The sequence below is a fragment of the Orycteropus afer genome, unplaced genomic scaffold, assembly GCF_000298275.1.
Source record: "Orycteropus afer afer isolate SDZICR_OR568_19922 unplaced genomic scaffold, OryAfe1.0 scaffold00075, whole genome shotgun sequence".
NCBI lineage: Eukaryota > Metazoa > Chordata > Mammalia > Tubulidentata > Orycteropodidae > Orycteropus > Orycteropus afer.
The window spans coordinates 1380138-1402354 of record NW_006921662.1 but is presented as its reverse complement, the minus strand read 5'-3'; the positions used below and the strand labels follow the sequence as shown (position 1 = coordinate 1402354).

The following is a 22217-nucleotide window of genomic DNA, read 5'->3' as shown; positions in this document are numbered from 1 at the left end:
ACTCTGTTACTCTTGCGTCAACACAACCGGTTCACAAAAGCTCTAACTGCGAATTTCAAGACTAAGCAAGCCATCGGCTTTAGGAGTCCTCTGAACTTAGTCACGGTTTTTCACTCTGCAGAGAGCAACTGACCGCTTGTGCAAGCGTTTAAATAAGGCGCAGCAGTCTCATTGGTTAGTTGCTGCTGCTGAGTGATTGGCTCTGTGGCCAGGTAGGCGTTGCCTGGAGGTGTTCATTGGTGGAGGCGGGAGGTTTAAACGGAGGCAGAAAGCTATAGTTGTGTGGCATTTTGAATTTGTCAATCTGCTGGCTTTTGTTACCCTTTTTCCCAGGTGTCGGAGACTGAAAAAGAAAGGTGGGCGAATCAACTTTTACGATCTCCACAGCCTGCCTTGAAAGTAGGCGGTCAGCAGCTTCGTGAGAGGTCTAGGCGGGGGTGTTGGAGCCTCCATGGCGACCAGGCGTTTGGGGCGAAGCTACTGGGAGCTAAGCCCCACCGAGCGCAGGACGCCAGTAGTGCTGCGGGGCTCCGGGGCCGAAGAGGAGGCGGCTTCCCCTCCGGTCCTATCTCTCAGCCACTTCTGCAAGTCGCCTTTCCTTTGCTTCGGGGATGTTCGCCTAGGAGCCTCTCGAACCTTGTCTCTGGCTCTAGACAATCCCAACGAGGAGGTTACTGAAGTGAAGATCTGCCGCTTCCCGGCAGCGGACCGGGGCTTTAGCATCTCGCAGCATTGTTTCGTGTTGCAGGTAGGTCGTGGGAGGGGCGCGCCCTGCGCCACCGCCCACCTTCTCCGCCATCTTTCTTACCACATGGGTCCAAGGGGGTGTGGCTTGAAAAAGAGCCTTAGAGGATGAAGTCAGTTCTTTTTCACTAACTGTGAAAGTGCCTTTGTCCCCTGTAGAAAAGGCCAGGGTAGGCGGTAACTTAGATGGTATCAGCATAGTAATACACGTACACAGAATCTTTAAAGCGTTTATATAGACTTGGTGGTGCAGCGGTCAAGCGCTCAGATGGGAAGGAAAATGACTGCGACTGGAACCCACCAGGCAGTCTGCAGGAGAAAGACATGTCAGTCAGCTTCCGTAAAGATTGCAGCCTTGGAAACCCCATGGGCAGTTCTACTCTGTCCTATAGGGTTGCTATGAGTCAGAATTTCATTCAAGGACAGTTGAGTTTAGTTTAATTTTATTTGTTACATGTTGCTGTTTTTTGTTAGCTGTTGTGTAGCACGCTGCCTGGTCCAGGGCCATCTCTGTGATCTCTTGCAAATGGGACCTGTTGTGATCCATAGGGTTTTCACTGGCTGATTTTCCAAGTACATCGTTAGCCCTTTCTTCCTAGTCCATCTTAGTCTAGAAGCTCGATTGAAACCTGTTTTTCATTATAGCAACATGCAAGGAAGCTTCCACTGACAGATGGGTGGTGGTGGATGCGTAGGACATGCTGTGATTTCTAGTCCAAATGACATGGAAGAGGAGAATTCTGCCACAGAACCCCCACTACTTCCAGTCTCTATTATATAGAGAAACATTTTAAATAGAATTCAGGTATTGTGAAAGGCTCTTGCAGTTCTAAATTAATAAATGGTAATTTTATTATCAACGCTTTTTTTTTTTTTTTTTTAAGGAACCTCCCCCTTAGCTTTTACTGCATTATATTGGCCAGATGCACTGAAAACCAGAGAATTTATATTCGATTTTGGTTGCTGTGGCCTTTCTGTTGAGTAGAACCTCTGAAAGTGTGAAAATAAACCATAAACCAAGATCTGAACTAGTTGGCTAATAACCATTTCTCAAGGCAATGAGAAGGTGCTTGGATATGAAGAGCCATTGACTTGTGTGTTACTGGGTTCATCTGCCCTTCAGAACTTCACTAAACTTCGGTCTGTTTTATGAATGATTGCCTCTTTTCCTTTCTATGGAAAGATAACTCTCTCTACATAATACTTTTACTTACTACATTTTGTCATAATGTGGAACTAAAGTATTATTTTTGAAATTTTCTGTTTTATAAAGTTGTTGTTGTTACAAAGTTACTGATCTCAATTTTTTTTTTTTAAAAAAGCCAGATGTTGATCATGTTATGTGGTTTCTCCTTTAAAATAAAAACTCATCATTTTTTCCCTGAAAAGCAACAGAAACAGTTTGTTTTTGTCATGTCAAGGTTTTGGCTTTGTCAGGAAAGATGATTAGGTCTACCTGCTGGGCTGTGGGTATAGGTGTTAGTCTGGGCTGTGGAGTCAGACTACCTGGCTTCTAATTACCAGCTGTCTGACTTTGGGCGTGATACTTAAAGCCTTCTGGATTCAGTCATGTCAGCCGTAAAACATGCATCCTACTGATGATATAAATTAAGGTTAGAGGAGCTCTGGTAGCATAGTGGCTAAAAGCACTTGACTGCTAACCAGAAGGCTGGCGGTTCAAACCCACCAGCCACTCCTCGGAAGGAAGGTTGGGCAATTCTACTTCCGTAGTGATACTGCCTCGGAAACCCAAGGAGGGGTCACTATGAGTCGAGGCCGACTCGACGGCACATAACAACAACAACAACAAACAAATATTAGTTATGATGATAATGGGGACTTCAGAGAATATTGTAAGAGGAAGGAATTTACTTGATCATCTTTATATTTCTTTTTTAAGAAAGTCTTCTTAGTGCATGGTCATTTACAGTATATTTGAAACAGAAGTAGCATACATGTCTAAAGAAGTAGTAATATATGATTAAATTAAAAACATTCAACTACAACAAAATGTTTTGGAGATTATCTGTTCTATTGCTTTCAGCTACAATTAAGATTTTATTATATTTTTATTTTGTTGTGATCCTTACTATTCATAGTGGCCTTATTAAATGAGGATATAGGGTGGGAAAAATATATTTGACTTGTTAAGTGCTGTTAGGGTGTAGATTGTTGGTGATTAACAATTATTAATTCCCTGCTAAGTTTTATATAATTTAGTTATGATATTCCACTATTGCCATAATCATTTAAAATGTGTTTTTTTTGGATTTCAGCCTAAAGAAAAAATTGTAATTTCTGTTAACTGGACACCATCCAAAGAAGGCCGAGTAAGAGAGATTGTGACATTTCTTGTAAATGATGTTCTGAAGCACCAGGCTATATTACTAGGAAATGCAGAAGAACGGAAAAAGAAAAAGGTAATAACTTTAAGTCATTCTGTGATTTTCGTTTAAGAAAATATTTAATACTCTGTCAAAATTATTCTGGTAACAAATATAAAGTGTATAGCATACATTATATTGCTTATTTAAAGATAATCTTCAACAGCTACCTACTTATTTGGTATATTTTGCTTGTTTTTGCAGAGGAGTCTTTGGGATACCATTAATAAAAAGACTGCTTCAACCTCTTCAAATCATAACAAAAGGATTTCAAATAGTCAAAATGTTAATAAAACATTTAATGTTTCCCAAAAGGTTGACATAGTTAGGAGTCCACTACAAGCCTGTGAAAATCTGGCTATGACTGAAGTCTGTTCCCCAACAGAAAACAATTCCTTAATCCTTGAAAATAGAATAACCATATCACCTATAAGCCCCACTTTCAAAGAATGCTATGGTGACACTTTGTCACTTTCTGTACGTCGATCTACTACCTACTCTTCTCTTCATGCATCTGAAAACGTGGAACTGTTGAAAGTAGAAGATCCCATCATTTCAAACGATTTTAATTTTAATGAGCAAGTTATAACTGAAACATCCATTAACTCTATAAATAATATTAATGGCCAAATTGAAGAAAATAATAGACTTATTCTTACCCCAAACTGTTCTTCAACTTTGAATATTACACAAAGCAAAGGAAATTTTCTAAGTCCAGACTCCTTTGTACTTAATAGCCATGTAGTTAATAATGAAGTAGAATCAGTTACATGTCTTTCATCAGATGAATTTATGAAAGATAATTCAAAGCCTATGCATTTAGAATCAAAAACTGTACATGAAATTTATCAAACTATTTTAAGTCCAGATTCTTTTGTAAATGATAATTACGGACTAAATCGGGATCTAGAATCAGAGTCAATTAAACCCATTCTATTACCAAATCAATTTGTAAACAGTAACATGACATCTATGTGTACATCTCATCAAACATGTAAATTATCACCATTATCAAATGAAAATTCTCAGGTCCCACAACCTCCTCAAGTTTGGAGGAAAAATAAAGTTTTACCATTTACTCGTGGATGTCAGGATTCAAAATCTCCTAAAGCTATATCTGAACAACCCAAAGCCGTAGAAGTGAAGTCAAATTATTACAGTTTTACAAGACAAAATCATCCTGAGTTCTCTGCAGTTCAGGATATTTCTGGTTGCAACCACAATAAACAATCCAAAAGACGGCCGATACTTTCCACCACTGTTACTAAAAAGAAGTCCAGCTCTGCCAGAGAAAAACAAACTGAAATTAATAAACCAAAGGCAAAAAGATGTCTCAACAATGTGGTAGGCGAACTCGAAAAAGTGATAGTAGATAATCAAAAAGAGAAAGAATCTTTTCATTCATACCTTCCAATTATAGATCCGGTTATAAGCAAATTTAATAGTCATAAAAATGAAATAACTCCATCTTCCTCAAAGACAGCTTTAGGTGCTTGTAAAAGAAAGAGTGCCGGAACTATGGAAAATGCAAATGTGAGAAGTGCAGTTATGGAACATAGAGTACAAAAAATCAGAAGAATCCATTTTTCTCCTTTGGAATCTAAAACATCAACAGCTAAAAAAACAAAAAAAGTCATCACACCTATTTCAAAACATACTAGTAACAGAGAGAAATTAAACCTGAAGAAGAGATCAGGTGAGTCTTGGTTATAAAACCTTCAATGAAAGTACATCTATAAAGAGCATATTTTGTTTGTTTTTATTTTGTAAATCTGCTATTAATAAACTTGTGTTAAACTGTACCTATTTGCTAATGGAAGATAAGGCAAATGTAGTGTTAGGGCTAAACTCTGAACTATTTGTGATCTTGCCCTTAAAATTTTAATATTTTATTCATCATGAATTTTCATTAACTTTTAAAAAAATATTTCTTTGAACCATCTGTTACCTCCCCTGAGTGCAAACCCTGTTTGGAAGGCCCTTAAAATACCTGACACTAGAATATGATCTGCAGAAAGGAAGAAGAGGCCTCTGGGCGCTGTGTTCTGTGTCTCCCTCAGCCTCCACAGAGCCCTTAATTAGGAATGAAGATAGGGCCTCAGAGCTCTGCATTCCTTTGGAAAAAGCCACTATTCCTTCCCAGTATTCACAGTCTTGCCACCAATTCTCTGCCTCAAAAGGACCTCTAGTGGTGCTGTGGTTAAAGCATTGGGCTGCTAACCAAAAGGTCAGCAGTTCAAACCCACCAGCCACTCCATGGGAGAAAGATGAGGCTGTCTGCTTCCATAAAGATTCATAGGCTTAAAAACCCTAAGGGACAGGCAGTTTTACTCTGTTCTATAGGACCACTATGAATCGGCTTGATGGCAGTGGGTTTGGTTTTTGTTTTTTGGTTTTATTTAAAAAATGATTAATCCTACCATGCCCCTTTAATACAGTTTACCTTATAGCAATCAAATGCAGAAAGAAAAACACCATACTAATTGTTTCAACATCATTTAAATGAATCCTAGGACTCAGGAGATACCACATATCTGTATTTTTGTCTCCTTTCTCTTTGAGCATCCCCTAATTTCAGTCATCTCTTATATTCCTCCAGAACTCTAAACTCACCTGTGCCCTCTTGGCTTTCTTTAATTATCACATTTCTTTTCTAAACAAACATTCCTTCATTTTGTTACTCTCTTGAAACCTGGTCTCCCTTGAGAACACTGCTTTCATTACAACTCTCTATAGGTTGTGTTTTTTTTAATATTGTTCAGACCTTGTGTCTCTTGGTGGGATAGTGGACCTCCTTGCTTCTCATTTCTTCTTCCAGACTATTGTTTTTCCTTTCTTCCTTACAAGCATGCAAACAAGTAAACAAAAAGAAACCAATGACAAAGCAGCTTAAAGCTCATTTTTCAGACTCTGATTCCTCCGAATTACAGTGAAAATACTCTCAAGATTTTTACATCTGGCTCATGGTACTTCTGCAGAACTACTACTGTCATTACTCTTTATGATTTCAAAATTATAGTAGAAGGTTTTGCCAGTACTCTGGGCTTTTAGTTTCATGCAGGCCATATTTAATTTCCAATCACCCTATGATTCCAGCGGGAGTTCTGGTAGTGTAGTGCCTAAGGCATTTGACTGCTAACCAGAAGGATTGCGGTTCTAACCCACCAGCTGTTCTTCGGAAGGAAGGCTGGGCAATCTACTGTAGAGATGTTGTTGTTATGTGCTGTCTAGTTGGACACGACTCATAGCGACCCCTCCTTGGGTTTCCGAGGCAGTATCACTACGGAAGTAGATTGCCCCATCTTCCTTCCCAGGAGTGGCTGGTGGGTTTGGACCGCCAGCCTTCTGGTTAGCAGTCAAGTACCTTAGGCACTATGCTACCAGAGCTCCTACTGCCTCGGAAACCCAAGTCGTGACCAACTTGAGGGCAATGAGTTTGGGTTTTTTTATTTTTTAAATGATTCCAGCGTTTCCACTAGAAACCCAAGTCTAGCATTTTTTCTACTCTTATGTAATGTAAAGTCCATTAGTACCACTCTCTCTTCTCCAGCCCTCATTTCCTTCAGGTCCTCTCTTCCTTACTCAGCTTTGATTCCATAATTCATCGTAATCACTCCATTCACTGCTCTTTTTCCTTTATTTTATTTGCCCAGAAAATTCTAAACCCATTTCAACTCTGCCTCCTCTACATCTAAATCTTGCTGATTAGTCTTTAAATTCATGACCATTAACCTCAAGCAAGCCCTTAAATCTGGCTATATTTTCCTGGTTTGTTGACTTTATGCCTTTGCTACAAAGGATCTCATCCCTTTTTTCTTGATGCTTCAAGCATCTTTTTCCTCCTCACTCATGTTTGGTAATAGCTAACACTCATTGAATACTACTTCTGTCAGATCCAGTTTTGAACACTTTACCATTAACTTATTTAATAAAGCAATCTTATAAGCTAAATGAGAAACCTGATGCGTTTATAAGTTGAGTAACTTGGTCACACAGGTAGCAAGTCCTAAAGCTGTGGCTGTAACCCAGTTTGGCTCCAGAGCTAGTGCTCTGACCTCCATCTGATCTGGTGATCTGCTTTCTCTTTCATTAAGGAAGTACAAGGTATGAAGAAAACTTTCACACACTGACACACCCTCTACCACCCTACCTGTATATTCACCAATGTACTTTTCTTTCCTCTTATGACATCATGAATTGTCTAACCCTAAATGAGGCTAGTGTATCTACTTGTTCACAAGATCCCATGTCATTTTACCTAAGAATGTTGCTTTAGAGATTGTCTTTTCTTCTTTATTTACTCCTAATTTGAACATCTGTGATTTACATACGAATATGCTGCTATATCTTAAAAACAAACTTCTGTTGATATCCACTTACACCTTCAGCCTCTGCTCCATTCTTCTGCTTCCTTTAAAGCAAAAGTCCTTGAAAGAATTTAGATGTTACTCTGATAATTTACAGTTACCTATTTATTGTGTGCTTTTCTGCATATGGATTATCCTTTCATTAAGAGATATTAAAAAAAAAATAAAAAATCATTTTAAAAGCTGTTTATATTAGCTCTTTCTGTTTCCTTTCTTATTTGTTGAAACTATTTCAGTCACTTTCTGACCACCCTACTGGGATTTCTTTATTATCTCTGTATGGAAAACTCTTTGATTTGTATCTTCAGAATTTCTAATCTGTAGATTCCTATGTCCAATTGCCTGCTCAACATTTCCACATGGCTGTCTAATGATCACCTTAAGTTGTCCAAAACTAAACCTTAAATATTCCGCCCCTACCCGCACCCCAAGCTCCACACACATACCGGGTGCTACTGCTGTGATATCCCATCTCAGTAAATGATACCTGTCTTCCTCATTACTCAGGCCAAACAGCTTGGAATTGGCCTTAATTGTATTTCTCTCCTAGTCTTTCTCTGTAAATTCAGACACATGTTGTATCTTGTTCTAAACCCAGTCCACAACAACTCTTATATTCTCTTTAAAACATACTCAGAATCTGATCACTTCTCACCACTTCCATAGCCAATTTGTGTTGGGCAGGGCCTGCTAACAGATCTCTTTGTCTTCTCTTTGTTTGCCTTCTGTATGATCTGCTTTCTGTGTAGCAGGCAGGGTGATACTTTTGAAATGTTAGCAGGATCCTCTTCAGTTCCAAACCCTCTGATGGTTTCCTATTTCACTGAAAGCCAGAGCCCTTACAATGGTTTTCAGGGCATGTAGTCTTTGCCACAACTACTTAATTCTGTCATTGCCTCCTGAAAGGAGCCATAGATGATATGCAAACAAAGAGTGTGACTGCTTTGAATAAAATTTTATTTGTTGTTGTTGTTGTTGTTATTTGCCATCGGCCCCGACTCATAGCGACCCCTCCTTGGGTTTCCGAGGCAGTATCACTACGAAGTAGGATTGCCCAACCTTCCTTCCAAGGAGTGGCTGGTGGGTTTGAACCGCCAGCCTTCTGGTTAGCAGTCAAGTGCCTTAGGCACTATGCTACCAGAGCTGGACATTGAAATTTGAATTTCATATTTTGCTACATCATGAAATACTTTTTATAAGCGTAAAAATAATTGCTGTGGGCCATACGAAAATAGGTAATGCACTGGAATTTGCCTGAGAACCATATTTTGCCAATCCCTGCCCTTAAAAATATTTATGGGCAGTCATTAGCTGTTTGCTTCTATTTAGTAGCAACACAGACTGTCATGAAACCTGCTTTGGAGATACTGAACTACTGTTCTGATGGGTGATTTGCCACTGTAACTTTTATTGTAGATATCACTTACTATCTACCTCAGTCACCTGGGCTAGATACTTAGAAATCAACCTGGAGATGACATTCTCCATCACTTACAGAGTCAGTTGGTTATTACGGCTTGTTGATTGATTCTCCTGTTAAAATAACAGTCCTCTTTAATTTGTCTCTACTGCTTCTATTATAATTCGAGTTCTCATCTTATCTAACTTGGGCCACTGTAGTAGCTTCCTGACGGTTTTCTGCCTCTAGTCTTAACCCCTTTCATGCCCTTGGCCAAACTGTTTTCTAGCATATAACTGAATATGTTACTTCCTGGATTAAAATCCTTCACTGACCTATAAGATGCTTCAAACTGATTAATAATGCAGACTCTGGTACTATACTGTCCAGGATCGAACCCCAGTTCTGTAGTTTAATAACTTGTGTGACCATGAGTGAGTGGCTTAATAGTTCTAAGCCCCATTATCCTAATTATATAAAATGTGGATAATAATAGTACACTTCTCATAGGTTTATTGTGATGACTACATTAGGCAATCTATATAAAAAGGCTTCTATAGTATCTGGCATAAAATATTCAAATATTAATTTCCACTATTACTTTTAATATTATTCAACTTTTACCTGCCTCTTAAAATCTCTTCTTGTATTGCTTTTCTCACATGTATTCAGTCTCCAGCCATATTGGCATTTCTGTCAGCAGAACATATTTTTTCATGCCTACCTGTTACTTTTCTTTAAGAGTCAGCTTAAGCTTATTCTTCTCTAGAAAGATTGTCCTATCTTTTTAGCAGGTGTTAGGGCTCCCTTCTCTGTGTTTCCACAGCTCCTTATACATACCTCTTCCTTTTGCAGTATAGTGTAATTCTTTTTAAGCTTCCATGTTACATTGAGAACATCCTAAAGACTGGGGTCATATATCCTCAGCCCCTATCACATAGTCTGGAATAATGTGCATACAATAAATTGATTGATTGTGGAACATAGCTTAAATAGATACCAAATAAATGATAGTTTCTGCTCTATTGCTACCAGAAGATGTCAGTTTCGTTGATCACCGAATTCATACTATGGTGCCTGGTAGGTACTCAGGATTTGCTAAATGAATAGTATTGTGGAGATCCCAAACTTTAATTTTAAAACAATTCATCAGTTACTTATTTGGAAAATTTCATTTTATTGTTTTAATGCTATTAATTCTGCTTTGTAATATATTTTAGATTCATTAGTACACGGAACTCCTAGTTCTAAAACAAGGAAGAGGACTAAATCTATTGTTCCTGTGGTGCAGTCCAATTTGACCTTCATAAAACCATTAAAAGCAGGCAAGTGTGTGTTTTAAACTCTGAAAAATTAACATGAAGTGAAACATTGATTGTCTTTTCGATGGAACTGAATTGGTGCTATTTATTTATTTTTAAAAATAAAAACCTTAAAGAATTTTTAAAGTGTGTATTCTAATTATACTTACCAGTCTTTAATGAAATCAACTTAGGATGATTTAGGCTTTTTGAATACCTGAGTAGTACTTACACCAGCCACTCCTCGGAAGGAAGGAAGGTTGGGCAATCTACTTCCCTAGTGATACCGCCTTGGAAACCCAAGGAGGGGCTGCTGTGAGTCAGGTCTGATTCGATGGCACATAACAACAACAACACAACACGGACTTACTAATTCTCCTTTAGCTTTTATTGCATTTCATACCTATAATTCTTTTAACTCCAGCATGTTTGAAAGGCATATATTGTGTTTTTCCTTTTTTTTTTTTTTTATTAGGATTTGGGTGAAGATTTACAGAGTAAATTCACTTTTCATACAGCAGTTCACATATACTTTTTCTCATGTCATTGATCAAAATTTACAAAGCAGCAGCTCCCCTCCCACTTCCTCCCCATAGTTACCTCCTCCCAGTGTCCATCCCTTCATACTCTTCTGCACCCTGAGCTATCTCCCTGTGCATAAGCAGCCCTTCCTTCTCCCATGATTGTTCTCTCCAGGGCGTGTGTCTACTTGAGGTAAATGTTTAACTCACATGCCTGTACTTTGTTTGGCTAGAAACCACAGTTGTGGGTTCAATTCCAGACCTGAAGGGCAGCTAGGGGCCATAGTCTCAGTGGTTACACCAGGCTCTATTGGACCAGCAAACCTGGTCCCCACCTTCTTTTTTTTTTTTTTGCCTCCAAATGATTTTGAGTTTTGTACCACATTGTTCTCCCTCTTTATGCAGGATCTCCTACATCCCTTCCAAGTGGATGGCAGTGGTAGCTGGGCACCATCTAGTTCTTCTGGTCTCATAGTTGTATAGGTTGCAGATCAGATGGTGTACCAGTCGCTAGGACTGATTGTTTCCATTAATTTTGGTTTTCTTCTTTCTTCTTGACGAGGAGAGACCTGTTGTTGCATCTAGATGGCAGCTTCCTAGTGTTTAAGGTCCCAGTCGCTACTCGCCAAAGTAGTAGGTGGAACAATGTTTTGTATAGTATGTTATGCCAATTGAGTTTGATGTCCCCTGCGACTATGGTCCCAAGCCCGCAGGATCAACTACTCGGTCCCTCTGGGTAGCTGGCTGTGACCAAGTAATGACCATAACCTTGCCCCTTGTCAGCTCTACTATACACCTGGGAATTCTGATCATTCACATGAACTTATAGGCCCATTGTCTGCCAACCCTGTATATGATCTTGGATACACTCTCCATTTAGACATACCTAATTGCTTAGCTTGTTCACCCATCTATCCGTCCCTATACCCATGTTTGCTTTCACTGACAACTCAGTATTGTATATGAAAAGGGGTTCATATTTGTTGTTTGTACTGCCCATGTAACTCTCTCTGTCTTTCTCATCCTCAATGCTGCCATATTGGTCACTCACATTTGGTACATTGCCCTTGTCTTCACCCAAATCAATATTTATCTCTATCTATCTAACAGCATTCCCTCCCCTTCCCTCCCACCCCTGGTAACCAACAAAGAAAATGTCCTCCAATATATAAACCTTTCCTTAACTTTTACAATAACGGACTAATACAATATTTGTCCTTTTGTGACTGACTTATTTCGCTCAGCATAATGTCCTCCAAGTTCATCCACGTTATGCGGTGTTTTGCAGATTCTACATTATTCTTTAGCGTTGCATAGTATTCCATTGTGTGAATGTACCAAAGTTTGGTTATCCATTCCTCAGTTGTTGGACATCTAGGTTTGAAAGGCATATATTGTGTTTTAAAGATAGATTTTTACTAGTTCTGCTAGTAGTAATGGCCTTTTCCTATATATTTTATAATAATTTAAAGGAAATTTTCTTATGCAGTAACCTAATTGCGTTCTTAGATATTCCTAGACACCCAATGCCATTTGCTGCAAAAAACATGTTTTATGATGAACGCTGGAAGGAAAAGCAGGAACAGGGCTTTACTTGGTGGCTAAATTTTATATTAACACCTGATGACTTCACTGTAAAAACACATATTTCCAAAGGTAAATATATGTGTCTTAAATAATATTCTTGTTTAAATAGCATTTTTAACATGTATTTGTCACTCCTTAATTATATGTATTTCATTAATTATACTATAGTTAATGGTATGTTTCACTAACTTATTATGATGAATGCTAAAGATTGTACAGGTAAGAGGTTTTAGTGAATTTTGTACTAAAAGAATTGAAATTCAGTTTTTTTTTTTTTTTTGCTTTCGTCAGCCAAAACAGTTTCTATCCTTCAAGTGAATGGCTTTTATTTTACCACAGACTCAGAACTAACACTGACACATGGCTGCTAAGAAGTTCAGTTTAGTCTTGTTACATTAATGAAGTGTAATGTCCTGAGGAGTAAACCTGACAGGCCTGTATGGCCTAATGACTTCTCGGGTATTGTCTCCACTTTAAAGTACAATAGTTTAAGGGATATGAAGGCATTCTATAGGATGGTAAGAGATTTGAAAACCAGTTGATATGGGGGGTTTTTTAAAATTATTCCGGTGTTTGTTCTGTAAAAGAGAAGACCTAGGTGTAGAATAAGGGTGAAAGATGGTGCTTCAAACATTTGAAAGGATTTCTCCTGAAAAAGAATGGAATTTACTTTTGTATAACTCTCACATAGAAGCTATAGGGGTGAATTTCACCTGCACATAAGGAGAAATCCTTTTAAACATTCAAATTATCCTACCATCACATAGGATATCTTTTTTAAAAATGGTGAGATTCCCATTGTTTGTAGTGCTGAGAAAAGATTGGTTTGCATTTGTCAGAGAAGTCATGTGTGGGATTTCCATGTTAAAATGGCCTTAGGATTAGAAGACCTCTAAGATCATTTGTATTTTTCCAAAAGGAAACAGAGTCCAATTTTCAGTTATCTTCTTAAAAGAAAATATATTTTATAAAAATTCAAATTATGTATCAAAGTGTGATTGGTTTTTAAAATTCACATTCTTTAGAGGCTTATCTATTTTTTTTTTTTTTCCCCACATTATTGTGGTGAAAACATACACAAAAGACATTCACCAACATAACAACTTCCATATTTACAGCTCAGGTACATTGATGATATTTTTCATGTCATGTCAACATTATTGGTATCCTTTTCTAAAAAATTCTACCACCATTAGCATAAACTCAATTCCCCCCAAAAATAAGCTTCCTCTATCCACCTCCCTACTACCCCTGATAAGTACTAATAATTTTTGGTATTATATATATGCCCCCTCCCCTCCCCTCCCTGCTAACCAAATATGAAACTTCCATTTATAAACTTTTCCTTAACTTTTTAAAAAATAGGACTAATACAATATTTGTCCGTCTACGATTGACTTATATCACTCAGCATAACATCCTCCAAGTTCATCCACGTTATGTGGTTTTTTGCAGATTCTACATTATTAAGGGTTGCATAGTATTTATTACATTGTATGTATGTACCACAGTTTGTCCATTCCTTGGTTAATGGGCACTTAGGTTGTTTCTACCTCTTTGCTTTTGTGAATAGAGCTGCAGTGAACATGGGTGTGCATGTATCTATTCATGTCCTGTTTCTCACTTTAGGATGTGTACCTAGTAATAAATTGTTGGATCAAATGGTATTTCTATTTCCAACTTTTTAAGGAATTGCCATACAGATTTCCACAGTGGTTGTATCATTGTACAGTCCCACCAGCAGTGTATGAGAGTCCCAATCTCTCCATATCCATATCAGTATTTATTATTTTCTGTGTTGTTGAACTTTGCTGTTAGTGCTGGGGGTGAGATGGTATCTCAATGTTGTTGAGCTCTGGTAGTGTAGTGCCTAAGGCAGTTGACTGCTAACCAGAAGGTTGGCGGTTCAAACTCACCAGCCACTCCTGCGAATGAAGATGGGGCAATCTACTTCCGTAGTGATACTGCCTAGGAGGGGTCGCTATGAGTCGGGTCTGACTTGACAGCATATAACAACAACAATAGCTAATGACTGTGATTGTAAACATTTCTTCATGTGTTTGTTGGCTTCTTGAGTATCTTCTTTAGTGAAGTGTCCGTTCACGTCTTCTGCCCGTTTTTAATTGGATTTTTGTCTTTTTAATATTTAAGTGCTGGAGTTTTCTATAAATTTTGAGAGAAGTCCTTTGTCTTCTATGTCATTGCTGAATATTTTTTCCTCAATCTATAGGTTCTGTTTTTACTGTTTTGGTGAAGTCTTCTGATGCACCTATGAATTTAATATTCTGAAGGTCCCAATCATCTAGTTTATCTTCTGCCGTTCGGCATTTTGGGCCATGCTTGATAGTCTTTATGTCATAAATTAGGGTCTCTAAGTTTGCTCCTATTTTTTCTTTGATGAACTTTAGGTTTCACGTTTAAGTCTTTGATCCATCTGCATTTCATTTTTGTGTATGGTCTGAGGTATGGATCTTGTTTCATTTTTCTGCAAATGAATATCCAGTTTTGCCAGCACCATTTGTGAAAGAGACTATCTCCCCCATTTAATGAATTTTAGTTGATTATAGATCGATGGATCAATTTCTAGGTTCTTGATTCTGTTCCAGCAATCTATGTGTCTATTTTTGTACCAACCCCAGGCTGTTTTAACAATTGCATAGTAGGTTTTTGAGATCTGGTAGTGTGAGACCTCCTACTTTGTTCTTCTTCTTTAGTAGTGCTTTGCTTATCCAAGGTCCCTTTCTTTTCCGTATAAAACTAATGATTGTTTTTTCCATATCCCTAAAGAATGTTGATGGAATCTGGATTGGTATTGCATTGAATGTATAGATTGCTTTGGGTAGAATTGACATTTTCACAGTGTTCAATCTTTTTATCCATGGGCATGATATGTTCTTCCATCTATCTAGATCTCTTATAGTTTCTTGAAGTAGTGTATTATAGTTTTCTTTGTATAGATTTTTTGGGGTTCCTCATAAGATTTATTCCTAGGTATCTTATCTTTGGATAGCCATTGTAAATGGTATTGACTTCCTTATTTCCTTTTCAGAGACTTCTTTGCTGGTGTAGAAGAATCCAACTGATTTTTGATGTTGATTTTATATCCTTCCACTATGCTAAATCTTTCAATAAATTCCAGTAATTTTCTTGCTGAGTCTCTTGGGTTTTCTATATATAGGATCATATCATCTACACTTAGGGGTAGTTTTACTTCTTCCTTACCAATATGGATAACCTTGATTTCCCTTTCTTACCATGTTGCTTTGGCTAGGACTTCCAATACATTGTTGAATAGAAGTGGTGATAGAGGGCATCTTTTTCTGATTTCTGTTCGCAAGGAATGGTTTCAGTTTCTCTCAATTGAGAATAATTGGCTGTTGATTTTGCATATATGCCCTTAATTATGTTGAGGAATTTCCCTTCTATTCCTGTTTTTCTGAGTGTTTTTATCAGGAATGGGTGTTAGATTTTATCAAACCATCTATTGATATGATCACATGATTCTTTTCCTTTATTTTACTTATATGATGGATTGTGTTGATTGTTTTCCTAATGTTGAACTATTCTTGCATATCTGCTTTGAATCCCACCTGGTCATGATGTGATATTTTTTAGGTATGCTGTTGCAGTCTATTGGCTAGGATTTTGTTGAAGATTTTTGCATCTGTATTCATGAGGGCTATCGGTCTGTAGTTTTCCTTTCTAGTGATGTCTTTGCCTGGTTTTGGTATCAGGATTATGCTTGCTTCATAAAATGAATTTGGGAGGATTCCTTCCTTTCCTATATTCTAGAATAGTTTGAGTACGATTGGTGTCAGCTCTTCTCTGAATGAATGGTAGTATTCTCCATTGAAACCATGTGGGCCAGGACTTTTTTGTGCTGGTAATTTTTTTTTTTTTTTTGACCTGTTCAATTTCTTCTTTTGTTAATGGGCCTCTTGAGGTTTTCTACATCAGTCTGCATTAATTTAGGTAAGTAGTTTGTTTCTAGAAATCTGTCCATTTCTTCTAGATTTTTAAATTTGTTAGAATACTGTTCCTCATAGTATCCTGATATTACTCTTTTTATTTCTGATGATTCTGTTGTGATATGTCCCATTTCATTTCTTATTTGTGTTATGTGCATCTTCTCCTTTTTGTTTGTTAAGTTTACCTGTGGTTTGTCAATTTTATTAATCTTTTCAAAGAACCAATTTCTAGTCTCATTGACTGTTTTCTATTGTCTTTATATTTTCTGTTTTATTTATTTCTGTTAGAATCTTTATTATTTCTTCTATTTTGTTGACTGTAGGCTTTTTTTGGTGCTCTTTTTCTAATTGTTGAAGATGTTGCATTGGGTGTTGATTTTGGCTCTTTCTTCTTTTTTGATGTGTGCATCTAATGCTAAAAATTGCCCTCTAACCACTGTTTTTGCTGTGTCCCAAAGATTTTAGTATGTTGTGTTTTCTATTTCTTCTATTACCCAGTCATTTTCAAAGAGGGTGTTACTCAGTTTCCATTTTTTCCATTGGTCTTCCTAGTGTTGATTTCTAATTTTATAGCACTGTGATTTGCGAAGATGCTTTATGGTATTTCAATGTTTTTAAATTTAGCGACGTTTGCTTTGTGGCCTAATATGTGATCTGTCCTGGAGAATGTTCTATATGTGCTGGAAAAGAATGTATATTGTGCTATAGTTAGGTGAAGTGCTCTGTAGATGTCTATAATATCAAGTTGGTTGATTGTATTGTTTAGGTCTTATTCATCTTTGTTAAGTTTCTTTCCAGTTGTGCTGTCTTTTATTGAAAGTGGTATAATAAAGTCTCCTACTATTACTGTAGAGTCATTTATTTGCCTTTTCAATTCGACTAAAGTCTGATTTATGTATATTGAAGCTCTTTCTTTGGGTGCCTAGATATTTATTATGGTTATGTTGTTTTGTTTAATTGAACTTTTAATCATTATATAATGTCCTTTCTTGTCTGTTATAGTTATTTTTATCTTAAAGTCTATTATCAGAAATTAACATTGCCACTTATTCTCTTTTTTGATAGCCATTTGCTTAATATATCTTCTTACAGCCTTTGATTTTTAGTCTATTTTTGCCTTTGTGTCTAAGGTGAGTCTCCTGTGGACAGAGTATCGATGAGTCATGTTTTCTTGTCCAGTCTCTATTTCTCCGCCTCTTGGATGGTGTATTTAATCCATTTACATTCAGTATAATTATGTACGAGTATGAATTTATTGATGTCATTTTGTTATTTTGTGTGTGTGTGTGTTGCTGATTTCTTTCTTCTATATAATTTACTGTGTTGAGCTCATTTTGTTTATGATATGTTATCATCTCCATCATTGCTGTTGTTTTTGGGAGCTCTGGTGGCACAGTGCCTAAGGGATTTGACTGCTAACCAGAAGGCTGGAAGTTCAAACCCACCAGCCACTCCTCGGAGGGAAGACTGTGCAATCTACTTCCATAGAGATACCACTATGGAAACCCAAGGAAGGGTTGCTGTGAGTGAGAATCTAAATATTTGTATTTGTCCTCTTTTTTATTTTGATGTGAAGATTTATTATTTTCCTTTGAGGTTACCCTCTGATTTATAATTTTTTTCCTAAGTTTAAAAGTCTGTTCTATTTTAAAATTTTCTTAACTTCCTTACCATTTAGAAGTTAGGTAACTACACTATTTTTTCCCTCTTTTTGCTTTGTAGTTTTCCTCATTTGCTAATTGATGTCTCTGGTTCCTTGTTTACAATCTTGTAAACTTATTTTACTTTGGATACTTCCATAACTGAGTTGGTTTCTGGGTTATGTCATTATGTTTGTTAATGGTCAGTTGCTTTTGCTGTTGTTGGTTCTCTTTCCAAAGGATCTCTTGTAAGGTTGGTCTGATTTTAACAAATTCCCTTAGTTTCTGCTTATCTGGAAGTGTCCTGATTTCACCATCATATCTGAAGGACAGTTTTGCTGGGTGTATAATTATTGGTTGGAAATTTTTTCTCTTTCAAGGTTTTATATATACCATCCCACTGCCTTCTCGCCTGCATGGTTTCTGCTGAGAAATCCGAGCTTAGTCTTACTGATTGCCCTTTGTAGGTAACTTTTTGTTTTTCCCATGCCACTTTCAGGATTCTTTCTTTGTCTTTGGTTTTGGTGAGTTTGGTGATGATATGTCTTAGTGATTTTCTTTTGGGTCTATCCTGTTTGGGGTTCGTTGGACTTCCTATATGGATATGTATATATTCTCATCTTTTGTCATATGGAAATTCTCTTCCAACAAATCTTGGACAATTTTCTCAGTGGTTTTATTTATCTCTTCCTATTCTGGAATTCTAATTACATGTAGGATTTTCCTCTTGATGGTACCCCATATGACTCTTGTTGTTATGTGCCGTTGAGTCGGACCCAACTCATAGTGACCCCTCCTTGGGTTTCCGAGGTATCACTACGGAAGTAGATTGCCCCATCTTCCTTCTGAGGAGTGGCTGGTGGGTTTCAACCACCAGCCTTCTGGTTAGCAGTCAAGTGCCTTAGGTACTATGCTACCAGAGCTCCTATATGAGTCTTAGGCTTTCTTCATTTTGTTTTGATCTTTTGTCTGACTGATCCCTTAATAAAATAATATTGAGGTATTTGTCTTCAATTTCATTTATTCTGTTTTTCATTGATTTGATTCTACTCCTTTACGCATTCGATGTGTTATCCATTTCTGAAACCTTTGTATTAATCTTCTGGATTTCTATTTGATGCTTTTGTATTGTTTCTAATTATTTGTTTATTTTGTCAATTTGTTCCTATATTGTTTTTCTATACTGTCCCAGAGTTTTGTCTGTGCTTTCCTTAATTTTATCAGTGTTTTCCTTGATCTTCTCTCTGTCTGTTTAAGGTACCCATATGTAATTCTTTCAGTTCCAATTTGGCTTTTTCCTCAAGGATGTTTTCTGAGTTTGTATCCTTATCCCTTGTTTGTACAACTTTATCTTGCTTCTTTGTTTGGAATGGGATGCTTGGTTTTCTTCACAACATTTTGATGTTATTGTGTTTATATTTAATTGGTGATTTATATTGGTATGTTTCACTCAAGTTTTTTTTTCTTTCACATTATTTTGTTTTGCTATATCTGTGTGAGCAGGGTACTGTGCTCCTCGATTCAGGAGTTATTAGCACTTAGGCACTCACCACCTTCTCCTGGTGGATGTGACAGAAAATGAGAGTGTGTGCACAGATCTCTGTTAGGTGTTTGTAAAGAGCCATTGATGGTAACTTGAGCTGGTATTGGCCACCAACTGTTGTTGGTCAGTTGGTACAAAAGCAAGTGGTGGCCGTCACTTAGTGGTTGAGGCTGCAGGAGATGCAGATTTGGTTGGGTTGTGTGCGAATGGTTGCTATCTTCCACTAAGTTAGACAAAAAATATTTTAAAACCATCATAAAAATAAAAACAATTGAACCAAAAATTCAAACTACATACACAAACAAGTACAGGTGCAAAAGAAAAAGAAAGAGAAAGAGAAGGCAATAAATGAGAAGAAAAATTTTAAAAATACATTACAAAAAGACATAAAAAAGATAAAGAGAAAAAGAGGGAAAAAATAAACTCCAATTTCTGGGTGAGGGTAGAATGAGAAAAAGAGCAAGAGTAAAAAAATAGTAAAGAAAATACTGGGAAAACTGCAAAAGTGACCAGAGGAAATGTGAAGAATCAAAAGAAAGGAAAAAAAATGGAACCAGGAAAATGGAAGAGGGGGAAAAAAAAAAAGAACCAGGAGAGGGACAGAGAAAATAAAAAGGAAGAAAAGAGGAAGATAATAATAATAATTTAAAACAAAACTGTAGGGGGTGGGGCATGGTAACCAGGCTTTGTCAGGGCACTGAGTGGGATGGAATTCCTGCTTTATCAGGAAGGTATGTGGAGACTTGGGGTATGGCCATACCTCTGTTCACCAAGAGGGTATGGGGTATAAGAGTAACAGGGGAATATCACACCTTTCTTGTCATCAGCCTCCCATGTGGTTGTCCATACTTTCCTTGTCAAGGAGAGCCTATTTTTAGGTCACTGTCTAGTTCAGAACTGCCACGTGCATATATTCAAAATGGCCACGCTGCTCGCAGATATTCAGAATGGTTGCCCTCTCAGGATAGCTGGTAGTCCCCAGCTTTGTTTGTCTCCTTTGCTGTTTTCCTTTCTAGCTGTCAGGTACCAATGTAAGTTCCTTTCCTATACAGTCCTTGGTGAGCAGAGCCAATTCTTAGGGTGTTACCGGGTTGTACTTGCAAATATTCAAAATGGCTGCACCCTCAAGACAGCCAGTAGTCCACAGCTCTGTTTGTCTCCCTACTGTTTTCATTCAGGTTTTTCTACTATTTGGCATTTACTTCACTTCACTTCAAAGCTTAGGATCATCTTCTATATTGGTTTCAATTGGTTTCTCATTGTTTTATTGCAGAGGGTCTGCAGCTTGTCTGCCTATTCTGCCATCTTGTTGGAATAAAAATAAAAAAAACACAGAACCTAATTTGGAAGCTATTTCATTAATGTGGGTTAGATATAATAATGTTTGACCTTGAGTGATAGTGGTGGAGGTGGTGAGAAGTGGGATACATTTTGTAGACAGAGCCAACAGGATGCAGTGATAGACTTATGGACTGAGTGAATGGTGAGGACATTATCTTGAGATAAGAAAGAAAGAGAGGAGCAAGCTTGGAGGGAACAGTGAATAGATTCTGTTTTGGGCCATCTTAAGTTGCATATTTTTGCTGGATTTAAGGCGGTTCAAACCCACCAGCCACTCCTCGGAAGGAAGGTTGGGCAATCCTACTTCCGTAGTGATACTGCCTCGAAAACCCAAGGAGGGGTCGCTATGAGTTGGGGCCAACTCGACGGCACATAACAACAACAACAATTATTTAACCAGAAACATTCTTCCTTTTGTTTTAACCCAGTAAATGCTGCTACTCTTCTTTTGGGAATGGAGAGTCAACATAAAATAAGTGTTCCTAGAGCACCTACAAAAGATGAAGTGTCTCTCAGAGCTTACACTGCTCGGTGCAGATTGAATAGATTACGTCGTGCAGCCTGCCGTTTATTTACTTCTGAAAAATTGGTTAAAGCTATTAAAAGGCTTGAAATTGAAATTGAAGCCAGACGTTTAATTGTTCGTAAAGATAGACATCTCTGGAAGGATGTGGGTAAGATGATTGCAGAAACCTTGAGATTAGTTCTGTGAAAATACTTTGTATTTCAGAATTTTTTTTTTTTTTAAAGCATATGTTATGTGTTTTGGCTTTACTGCCTACAATCTCACATACTTAAATATGTGTTTTTAAGAACAAATGTATATTATATCTTGATTAACTTTTTTGGTATAAGCAGTTATCTTTTTTCTACTGATTTCTCTCTATGAAGTTTTATTTACTGTCTCTATTTGATTAGTGATCTGAGCTTACTTGCTTTTTGCATGTGTTTCAGGAGAACGGCAGAAAGTCCTAAATTGGCTTTTGTCATATAATCCTTTGTGGCTACGAATTGGGTTGGAGGTAAACTTGTTTTAGTTTTTAAAACAAAGATACATTTTTAATGTTCTTTTAATAGAATAGACTACTTAATAAAATATGGTTTCACTCGTAAGAGTGATGAAATCATTTGGTTAGCTTGATTCATCTTTCAGTAGAAAACATCAAATCCATTAATACTTGTTCATTAGGTAAAAAAGCAGTGCTATTATATATCTGTATAAAACTTATTTATTATGCCATATTGTAGCATAGTAACTTGTCAGTATAGTCTTTTAAAGATATGCAATTTGGACCTGGATATATAACAAAAATAGGAACCTCATGTTTGAGCTCTGGTAGCATAGTGGCTAAGACACTTGCCTGCTAACCAGATGGCTGGCAGTTCAAACCCACCAGCCACTCCTCGGAAGGAAGGTTGGGC

At 37.3% G+C, this 22217-nt stretch overlaps 1 protein-coding gene across 1 annotated transcript in view; it reads left to right on the top strand.

Annotated features, from left to right (window-relative positions):
* The first annotated feature begins 451 nt into the window (after positions 1–451).
* Positions 452–22217, top strand: part of ASPM (assembly factor for spindle microtubules) — an 85600-nt gene continuing 63834 nt past the window's right edge. Inside the window, exons 1-7 of the mRNA XM_007941180.2 lie at positions 452–748; positions 3021–3164; positions 3333–4824; positions 10115–10219; positions 12226–12372; positions 21224–21469; positions 21750–21817. Of these exons, the coding sequence (XP_007939371.1) occupies positions 452–748; positions 3021–3164; positions 3333–4824; positions 10115–10219; positions 12226–12372; positions 21224–21469; positions 21750–21817 (2499 nt within the window). The remainder of the gene's footprint in view (positions 749–3020; positions 3165–3332; positions 4825–10114; positions 10220–12225; positions 12373–21223; positions 21470–21749; positions 21818–22217) is intronic.